Genomic DNA, 10327 nt, shown 5'->3' on the forward strand with positions numbered 1-10327 from the left:
TGTATGTATTTGTGTATATCTGTATGCATCTGTGTGTATCTGTATCTGTGTGCATCTGTATGTATCTGTGTGTATCTGTATCTGTGTGCATCTGTATGCATCTGTATGTATTTGTATGCACCTGTGTGCATCTGTATGTATTTGTGTGTATCTGTATGCATCTGGGTGTATCTGTATCTGTGTGCATCTGTATGCATCTGTATCTGTGTGTATCTGTGTGCATCTGTATGTATTTGTATGCATCTGTGTGCATCTGTATGTATCTGTGTGCATCTGTGAGCATCTGTGTGCATCTGTATGTATCTGTGTGTATCTGTATCTGTGTGCATCTGTGTGCAGCTGTATGCATCTGTGTGCATCTGTATGTATCTGTGTGCATCTGTATGAATCTGTGAGCATCTGTGTGTATCTGTGTGCATCTGTATGCATCTGTGTGCATCTGTGTGCATCTGTATGTATCTGTGAGCATCTGTGTGTATCTGTGTGCATCTGTATCTGTGAGCATCTGTGTGCATCTGTATGCACCTGTGAGCATCTGTGTGCATCTGTATGCATCTGTGAGCATCTGTGTGTATCTGTGTGCATCTGTGTGCATCTGTATGCATCTGTGTGTATCTGTGTGCATCTGTGTACACTGGTATGTATCTGTGAGCATCTGTATGCATCTGTGTGTATCTGTGTGCATCTGTATGTATCTGTGAGCATCTGTATGTATCTGTGTGCATCTGTCTGGTCGACACACACATTCTGTCCTTGACACACCCTTATCGACTGGTCTCAGCTGCCTTTGCAGAAGGGGAGGCACCGGCCTTCTCCCGTGGTTTTGCTTTCTTTTGCAGGATTAACTTTCTAACCTAAGTGCGTGGCCAGGTATAGTTTCCCACAGAGAGACACACCACACCCCGAGGGGGATGGTGACACGGAGGATGAGAGGGGCTGAAGGACTGACTTGAGGTGAAAAGCAGATCCTTGGCGGGGGGGGCACATAAAGACCTTCCCATTCTTGCCCTGGAACAGGCTGATGGCCCAGAAGCATCCCAGGCAGACAGGACACCTTGATAAGAAGACCCCTTGGTTCTAGGCCAGGCTCTGGGCCTTTCTCCCTGGGGCAGGCGGCTGCAAGCTGTCTGAGGTGGGGCTGGGTGAGTCTGGAACTTAGGCAAAAGTAGGGAAAGGGGACCTAGCAGTGAATTGTTGGGGTCCAAGCTGGACGGGCTCCTAGAGAACACCTAGACTAGTGTCCCCCCCAAAAACTTGTGGGGGTCTTGGATGGCTGCCCTGAATCAGGCACTGTCAGGTAGATTCCGACTCACAGTGACCCAGCGAGTGCCTGGCGTGAATGCTCCGGAGGACTCTCAGTGGCTGTGGCCTTTTGCAAGTAAATCACCAGGCCTTTCTTCCGTGTGACCCTGGGGGTGGATGTCCCCCTGCTGGCCTTCTGGTGAGCAGCAGGGGGTTTCACCACTGGGCACCCTGGGACCTCAGGGCGGTGCCCTATGCAGCTGGAAGGGTGCGGAGAAGCCGCAGAGAGGCCGCCACTCTGCTGGCAGTCTGAGACATCGGACTGGGCCAGGACCAGTCTGCTCCCGCATAGTTCCCTCACACCCCTGACTGATTGGCGTGGCAACACAGACTGCAGGGTTCATTCAGCCTGGGAACCTTGGCAGGCACTCAGCCTACACACACTCACAATGCTCTCAGTAGATTCCACTCTGTCAGCCTCTAGTTAAAAGTGATATTCATTCCCCGTCAAGGCAATGATGTTGTTGCCTTTTTGAAATTAACTCAGCGACCCTGCTGGGTCTCCGAGGCTGGGACCGTTTGGTTTACAGGAGCAGAAAGCCCCGTCTATCTCCCTCGGGGCCACTGATGGCTTTTGAACTACTGACCACAGGGACCGGAGCCTGACGTGTAACCATGACACCGCCAGGGCCCTGTGGAAAAGGAATAGTAAGTCAAAGACAGTGCCGGGGAAACCAAACCACCACAGGGCACCGGTACCCGCAGGCGCTGCTCTGGGCCCTGCCCAGATGCCCAGAGGGCAAACACCGAGGCCTGGGCCTAGCAGACCGCTCCTGGCTCCTGGATTCTGGCGGTGGCTTTGGCGGCAGGTTTCCGTGTCCCCGCCACGACATACCTGGCCCCAGACGAGCTCTCCCAGCCCGATGAAGATGCACCACATCCACTGGTCCAGCTGCAGCGGTGAGCAGCTGAACGGCTTGCCCCCGAACTGCACGATCACGATCTGGAGGTCAGAGGGCAGCGGAGAGGGGCCAGGGGTCAGAGGCCCCGCGGGCATCCCTCACAGCCGCGAGGGCGGGCGACGGGGTTCGGGGCGCGGGGCGGCGCGCTACCTGGATGGCGAAGGTGCCCAGGACGATGGTGCAGAAGATGGGGTTGCGGAAGATGCCTTCGAAGACGTTGCGCTCGCCGTGGATCTTGCGGGCGTTGATCTCGTTGAAGAGCTGCATCATGACGAAGGTGTTGAAGATGATGGTGTAGTGCTCCGAGGGCGGCGAGTGCAGCGGCGCGTTCCTCCCGCTGTCGATCTGGAACATCTTCTCGCCTGACAAGCCAGGGGGCGGGGCTGTGCTGGGGCCAGCTTGCACCAGGAGGGGTGGTGGGAGTGGGAGAAGGGCCTTGGGCCAGCTGTCGCCCTCGAGGGCTGTGGACATAGGGCAAAGGCAGGCACCAGGCATGCTCCCAGGTCACGTGGCCGGCTAAGGCGGGGCCCCTGACCGACAAACCCCCCTGGGGCTGGGAGGACAGGGCATGAACCAGGAACGCTGCGTGCAAAGCCGGCTTTGGGCTCCCCATAAAGGGCTGGCTCTGGCTGCTGGGTGTGGCCCGGTTGGGACCCCAGGAAGGTCAAGCAAGGGCTGTTGCAGGAGCAGCTGAATGCCTGCAATGAGTGTGGGGCTTGCAGGCCAAGCTGCCCCCGCCTCCACCCTCACCTCGGCCCCTCCACACAGAGCTGTGCTGAGGGCAGGGTGGCCCCTGGGCTGCAGCGTGGACAACTGCCTGGCCAGGCCCCCTTCTGCAAAGTCGAGTGACCTGGTTTGGGGAGGGCTTGTGAGGTTTTCTGAGGATTGTGGTGACTGGGGACCCCAGCACCTGACCCGGGGACTCTCCCTCTGCCCCCTCTCCCCAGTGCCCCCTGCAGTGGCTTCTCTGCCACCTCTAGTCTGGCTCCCTGCCAGGCTTTTCAAGGTCACATTCACAATGGTTCTACGTTTCACTTCCAGCACTTCTGCAGAAAGAACGTGCCCCGTGCCCGTGCCTGACTGCCACCTAGGCCCTGAGGGTAGCTGCCTGTGGTGTTGAAAGTGTAACTTGAGGCACTGGGGGAAACAGGCGAGGCTTGAGGGCCATGTTGGGACGGTGCCCTGGCCTTGGCCTGCTGTGTGACCATGGGCTGGCCCCTTCCCCTCTCTGTAGCCTGCTTCCTCGTCTGAGACCAGGGGGAAGCTGTACCTGGGTCATCTCTGAGCATCTGCCTGAAGCCAGGGGACCTGGCTTCTTTGCACCTCTGGTCCCATGACCTGGGTGCCTCTGGGCAGGCCCTCACCTCTCTGCCTTGCCCCCTCCTTATTGTGGGGTGAGGCCCGACAAGGTGGCACACAGGAGTGCCCAGCGGGTGCAGCTGGTGTTACGCAACTGAGCGGTGTTTCTCCAAGCAGTCTCCATGAGAAGGTGCTGGGCTGGGCCAGAGGAGGTGAGTGCCACCCGCCTCAGAGCCTTGGGATCCTGACAGGGGCCGTGATACCTGTGGCTTACCTGAGAGACACGCAGATAGAGCTGCGCAAACCATGGATCTCAGTGGCAGGGGGGCTGCCTCCTCACTAGTGACCAGGCGCGGACTTTGCCGGCTGCCAGACTCAGAACGGGGAGGCCCTGGCTTTGCCCCTGACCCTCTGGGTGGCCTTGACCTCCCTGAGCTTCCACTCCCCCTGGGGGCCAGACAGCAGTCTGCCTGTGAGCGCAGAATGCCGGGTGGGGACTCACCCACAAAGAGCAGCGTGAATATGAGGGTGAGCTGGTAGACGGCATGACCCAGGATGTTCTTCATCATGGTGCGCGAGATCAGGGGCTTGTTTCGGCCGTACGGCTTCCGGAGAAGCAGGGTCTCCGTGGGCGGCTCCGTGGCCAGTGCCAGCGAGGCGAACGTGTCCATGATGAGGTTCACCCAGAGCATCTGCACGGCCTTCAGGGGTGAGTCCTGGGGACGGTGGGCATGCAGGGTGCTGTCACAGCCGGCCACCCCTCCTCCCACCGCATACAGACAGAGACGGCTGGAAGTCTTAGGCTGGCGCTGCCAGCCAGGGCCCTGAGTGCACAGGGGGAGGTGTCTGACAAGCAGCCCAGGTCTGACCACCTCACCTTGTCTTCCCTTCGGAGGAGAACATTGAGCCCTCCAGGCCTGTTGGCCGTCTGTCTCTCTTCCTCCCCAGCAGCCTCTGTGGCCGGGATGCCCTCCCTGCCCCTCAGCGTGAGCATCACCCATCAGTCCCTCTTTCCCAGCTTTACTCTCTCCGGCTGATACCTCCATGCCTGCAACTCCCAGTGCCCCAAGTCTCTCTGTCCTAAACACCCCATGCCCATGACCCCCTCCTACCCCCTCCTCATCACCACCCCCTTCTCTACTCTTGCCATCCCACCTTACTGAATAAAAAATGTTTACGTATGAGGGTCAGTCAGAGGGCATTGCTACACAGCCATGGACACCTCGATCCAATACACGTATCAATGAGAAGCTGTCATTTCTCGACACGCCCTCTTGTCTGCGTCTTAAAACGAGGACAGACTTTATTGTGATTCGGAGCTGGGGGGGATGGTGGGCCGGTAAGGTTCATGGGGGAGGGAGAATCCAATTTCTGTTCAACGATTGGGACACCTGTTGTTTCCTGTCCTGGAATTCCATCCTCAGAGTGTAGCAGCGTCCTTCCCCGGGGTTTCTGCTTCCATCCCACCTCCTCTCCTAATCCTCCCTGTCTTCTGCGTTGTGTCCCTGGGGCAAATCTAGATCGGGAACAATTGAATGTGGGCTGTCTGTTGTTGGGCTGAAAAATTGGACCTCATACCCACAGGCTGGGGGGTGGGGGTGGAGGGAGCTGTGACTAAGGGGTTCTGTTTGTCTCCATCAGGCCAGCACGCCTGGTCTTCATCACAGTTGTGAGTTTTGCCCCACATGTTCCTCCCACTCTTTCCAGGCCTTCTCCTGGGCCTCCTTTCGTGTGGATGGCAGTGCTGGCTGGGCACCTGGCTGGGCACCGTCTGGTGCTTCTGGTCTCAGGGGCCTGGAGGCTCAGGCTGGTGTCTGTTTGTCTTGGGACTTCCTTCATTCTTCTTGGCTCCCGAAGGGGAAAGATCAATTGTTGCACCTTCGGGTGAAAACCCCTGAAGGTTTGCTACTCCCCCAAGGCGGCTGGATGGAAAACACTGTCTTGGGGATCTTTGCCACCAGGCCCAGGGCTCGTTCCCTAGAGGTGGTCAGTGAGGTCTAAGAAGGCTTCATGGCTTTACCTCCCGTGTGCTCTGTGACGTTTGTGGTTGTGTTTGCGGGACATGTGAACACACACATAGAAGTCCTCTATCCACCCATATGCCTTTGTGGGTGTGGGCCCCCATCCTTCCCACACCTGTCCAGCTCGCAGGCTGTGACCACTCCCAGGTGATGGTTGTGACCGTTGTTGTAGGGCCAAGTACAGAGCAGTATCAAGGTGGCTGCCTTTAACTCTTGGACACCCCTCAGTTTCTTCCTGTGCCGATCTTCTTATGGTCTAATGCCTCCTCCTGCATCCAAGCCAACACGTGCAGTGTACACCCTCCGGTGACCGTCTGAGCCTAGCAACCAGCAGGAGACATTTCTGTTTGTGTGTGAACCCAGTCCTGGGACTGTGGGCCACCCGGGACTGCTATTTCCAACTTTTCAAGGGAGTGTCACCCCAGTGGGTGTACCATGTTACAGCTGCTCCCACCCCACCGCGCCCGTCTCCCAGCAGTGTTTGAGGGTTCCCGTCTCTTCACACCTCACAAGCATTGGCTGTTTTCTGAGTTTTGGTCTGTGCTATCGATGCTGGAGGGAGCCCAGGTGGCACAGCCGGTGGGACACGGGGCAGATCACCAGGAGGTGGGTGGTTGGAGCCCACCAGCTGCTCCTCGGGAGGAGGAGCAGGAGAGTCACAGGTCCAGCAGGGTCACTGAGCCGGAATCAACTCGACGTCAGTTTTTGTTTTGTTTTGTTTTTTCCTCCCGAGTTGATGCTGCCGTGAGGTGATGATATCTTATTGCTTTGATGTGCATATCTTTAATGACTAATGACCCGGAGCGTTTCTTCCCATTTGTTGGCCACCTGAATGTCTTCTTCGGTGGAGTGTCTCCTGCCCCTGTGTAAACTGGATCGTCTGTCTTTTTGTGTGTGGATGCTTTATGGAAGCTTTAGAGCAGTGGTTCTCAAGCTGTGGGTCGTGACCCCTTTTGGGGGGGTTCAACCACCCTTTCACAGGGGTCTCCCGATTCATAACAGTAGCAAAATGACAGTGATGAAGCAGTAAAAAAATGTGATGGTTGGGGGGTCACCACAACATGAGGAACTGCATGAAAGGGTCTTGGCATTAGGAAGGTGGAGAACCCCTGCTGTAGAGACTAATCCTGTGTCCAATATGCCCTGGCCACAATCCCCCCGCCCCCCCCCCACAATCTGTGGATTCTCTTTCCACTCTCCTGGTGAAGTCCTTTGTCTCAGGAGGCCCTGGTCCTCTGGTTTGTGCAGCTTGAGTCCTGCCTAATAGCAGGGATGGGGCACACCTGGCCACGAGGGCCTGTGAGGCCATCCGTACCAGCTAACAGCACACGCCTCCATCATGTGATGGGGAGATCATGAACTGTGTAACCAATGTGGCCTGAGAGGAATGTGATAAATATCCAGATGGCCCGTGGTGGGGCGGAGGCTCCCACCCCTGCTTTAGGGTGTACTGATGTGGTGTTGGAGGTCCCTAAGTTTGTCCCCGTTTTTTATAGTTTCAGATTTTATACTGAGGTCTCTGACCCGTTTTGAACGTGTTTTTTTTTTTTTTTTTTAAATAGCACATCTGGAGTGCAATGGATAAGCCTCGCCCTGGGAAAACCACCTTCGTGATCATGGTATCTCCCCTGCCAGGTAAGTATTTGAACGTGTTCTACGTCCTGTGAGCCTTTGGGGTTTTCTGTGTGGGGTCCTGTTATCTGCCAACAGCGGTCACTGAACTCCTTCTTTGCCAACCGGGTGCCTTCATCTCCCTTTCCTGCCTCATGGTGGGCTCCCCAGTACGAGACTGAGGAGGGGTGGCCACAAAGGGCATCCTGTCCAGCTCCCATTTCAATCCTTTTCCCAGAGACAGATCTTGCCCCTTGGTTTTGTCTGCCGTGGTTGCTAGGCGCCATCAAGCTAGTTGGACTCGTGAACCGCCGCCTGGCCGCACCATCCTCACAAGTGCTTTTTGTTGAGTCCAAGCAGGATGCCCTTCCCCAGGGACTGGCCTCTCCTGATCACGTAGTCTCGCTGTCCTGGCCTCTAAGGAGCATGCTGGCTGCACTTCTTCCAAGACAGGGCTGATTGTTCTTTCTAATTAAAGGATCATTTTATAGGGGGCTCTTACAACTCTTGGAACAATCCGTACCTCAATTGTATCAGGCATATTTGTGCAGATGTTACATTTCCTTTCTATCACCTGCTGCTTCTTTGAGTAGCCCACGGCACTTTCCACGTTCTGGCCCGCACCATCGTTCCAATGCATGGATTCACCTCTGAGCCCCTTGTTCAAGATTCAATTTTCCCACGTGTGAGGTGATTTGAAACCTCATGGCTGGGGTGGGGCACACCTGGAGTCCTCAAAAAACAAAAAACGTCCTTGCCTTTCCACACTCTAAAGAGGCCTTGCACAGCAGATCTACCCAGTACAATGCACCCTGGGATCTCTTGACTTCTGTTTCCATGGGTACTGATGGCTGCTTTTGTATATATGCCCTTAATTATGTTTGGAAATCGCCCTCCTATTTATGTAGAGTGTTTTCATCAGGAAAGGGTGTTGGATTTTATCAGATGCCTTTTCTGCACTGCTGGATGCGATCCTGTGGTGGAGCTCGTTTTCTTTAGGTGGGATACATTGTTTCTCTATGTTGAACCATCTTTTCGTACCTGGTGTGAGTTCCTCTTCTGGTTCGCTGGATTCTATTGGCTGGGCTTTTGGTGAGATTTGCTGGGTCTGTGCTCAGGAGGCTGTGGTCCTACGAGTTCCCGTTTAGTGAGGGCTTTGCTTGTTTCCATAGGAGGGTTATCTCGCTTCATAAAGTGAATCCAAGCATATTCCCTCCTTGTTCCACATTCTGGAATCATTTGAGTAGGAGTGTTGTCAACTCTTCTCTGAAAGCTCAGTAGAAATCACCAGTGAAGCCGGGATGTTTTCCTTGGGAGTTTTTTTTTTTTAATAACTTGTTCTATTTTTCCTTTGCTATAAATCTACTCAAATGCTTTCTCCTGTACACAGCCCATTGATGGATCATATTTTGCTATTCATTCTATTGTTTATTGACTACATTAACCATTTGCATTATTGTAATAATTGATAGATATGAACTTCTTGTTTCTCTATCTCATGTGTGTATGTGTGCGCATGTGCGACTTCTCATTTCTTTGTCCACATAATTTTCTGTGCCCGGTCCATTTAATCTACGGGTTTTCTTATCATCTCCTTGCTACTGTTGTTTTAGTATTTATTAAATCTTTATGATTTTCCTTTTTGTTTCGATGATAAGGTTTATCAGTTGTCTTTGAGGCTACCCTGTCAGTTTTTCTTTTCTCTCCAGGTTTAGAGCAGCCTCTTCTATCTTGAGACTCTCTGGCCTTCCTGTCCCTGTGGAAGCTCGGTGTGCCCACTGCTTATCTCTTCCGTTTCTCTGGAGATGCCCTTGATTACACGCTGCTGTCTCTGGTTCGCTGTTTACAGCCTTGGAACGTTTACTTCTGATCCCCTTCGTTATGCTGTCCTTGGGAGTGGAGGGTTCCAGGATGGTCATCTATATTGGTTTGGTTTCTCGTGTCTTTGTTCTGAGAATTTGTCTGGGGAGCTTGTCTGCCTAGTCTGCCATCTTGCCAGCAGTCCCCACACTCAGGTCTATGCAATTCTGAAAGCAGAGCTTCCATCACCCTTCCCTGAGGAATTCTGTGTCAAAACGGTAGTTTCAGCATTCTTAAGGGACTCTGTGGCAGTTGCATGAACTCCTGTCAACTTGCAAGGGTAGTTTAGCCTATGAATCAGGTCGCAGCTTGATGACTCCATTTGGAGGCAGGAAGGGGATAAATAGGCCAGATCCACACTCTGCTGCTGGTCTTCCGCTGCTGACAAGCCAGATGGAGTGACACTGATGGAGCTAGAGCCCTGGAGCTGGAGGAGCCACGTGGAGACCAGTGCTGAGATGCTTCCACCGCCAGTGGACCTACAAGACTTTCTGCCCACTGGTCTGTGATTTTCCTGCACTCAACGTTATTGCATGCGATGTGTGAGTCTGAAGAGGATTTTACAGACTGGTATTGGACACATGGGCTAATTTCAGACTCATGGACTTGAACTGGACTGGGCTGGGATGTTTTCTTAATATACAATTACTCTTTTATATAAAGCTCTTTCTTATACACGAGTGTCTCTGGATTTGTTTTCCTAGTCCACCCAGACTAACACAGACGCAAAGCCTACTCCTTTAAAACTTTTCTCTATAGTGTCATGGTTATTTGTTGGGCTGCTAACTACAAGGTCAGCAGTTCAGAACCAGCAGCCATGCCACAGGAGAAAGATGAGGCTTTCTACTCCCATAAAGAGTCACAGTCCCAGACCCCTGCAGGGACATTTCTATGCTGCCCTGCTGGGTCACTGTGAGTCAGAGACACTCGCTGGCATGAGTTTTGTTTTGTTTTTGAGAAGGGAGAACAAAAAGAAGTCTGAAGGGGCGAGATGAGGGCTGGTGGGTGTGTGGGGGGTGAGGTTTCTGATGGAATTCTCACAGGACAGCCCTTGCTCCCCTCGAACAAGTGGAGGTACAATCCTCTGCACATCTCACCCCACGGAGGCAGGTTTCCTTAAACGCCTTCATCAAGGGCCCCCGGGGCTGTCCTATGGACTCTGAGAAGATCTAGCAAGAAGGTCAGCAGCCGGCCTTGACCTCGCCCTGCCCCACCCGAATGGCCTTCTTCCAGGTCAGCAGGGAGAGCGTCTTCAGCCTCATCTTACCTTCTCCTGCCCATGCAGCCTCCCTGTGCACCCCACCTCCCTGGAAGTTGGCCCCCACACTCTCC

General features: G+C 54.0%; 1 protein-coding gene and 1 non-coding gene across 12 annotated transcripts in view; both read right to left on the reverse strand.

Annotated features, from left to right (window-relative positions):
• Positions 1-10327, reverse strand: part of ATP2B2 (ATPase plasma membrane Ca2+ transporting 2) — a 280408-nt gene that overhangs the window by 13799 nt on the left and 256282 nt on the right. For all 11 annotated transcript variants that reach the window (XM_004702241.2, XM_004702240.2, XM_045289964.1 and 8 more), the window contains 3 exons: positions 4006-4219; positions 2355-2566; positions 2138-2245 (listed from right to left, as the gene is read on the reverse strand). In XM_004702241.2, the coding sequence (XP_004702298.1) occupies positions 2138-2245; positions 2355-2566; positions 4006-4219 (534 nt within the window). The remainder of the gene's footprint in view (positions 1-2137; positions 2246-2354; positions 2567-4005; positions 4220-10327) is intronic.
• On the reverse strand, positions 7010-7167 carry LOC115869630. Its single transcript, XR_004046293.1, has one exon. It is a non-coding gene; the product is annotated as a U1 spliceosomal RNA (small nuclear RNA).

The sequence above is a fragment of the Echinops telfairi genome, unplaced genomic scaffold, assembly GCF_000313985.2.
Source record: "Echinops telfairi isolate 266 unplaced genomic scaffold, ASM31398v2 ScPeMD7_31;HRSCAF=116, whole genome shotgun sequence".
Taxonomy (NCBI): domain Eukaryota; kingdom Metazoa; phylum Chordata; class Mammalia; order Afrosoricida; family Tenrecidae; genus Echinops; species Echinops telfairi.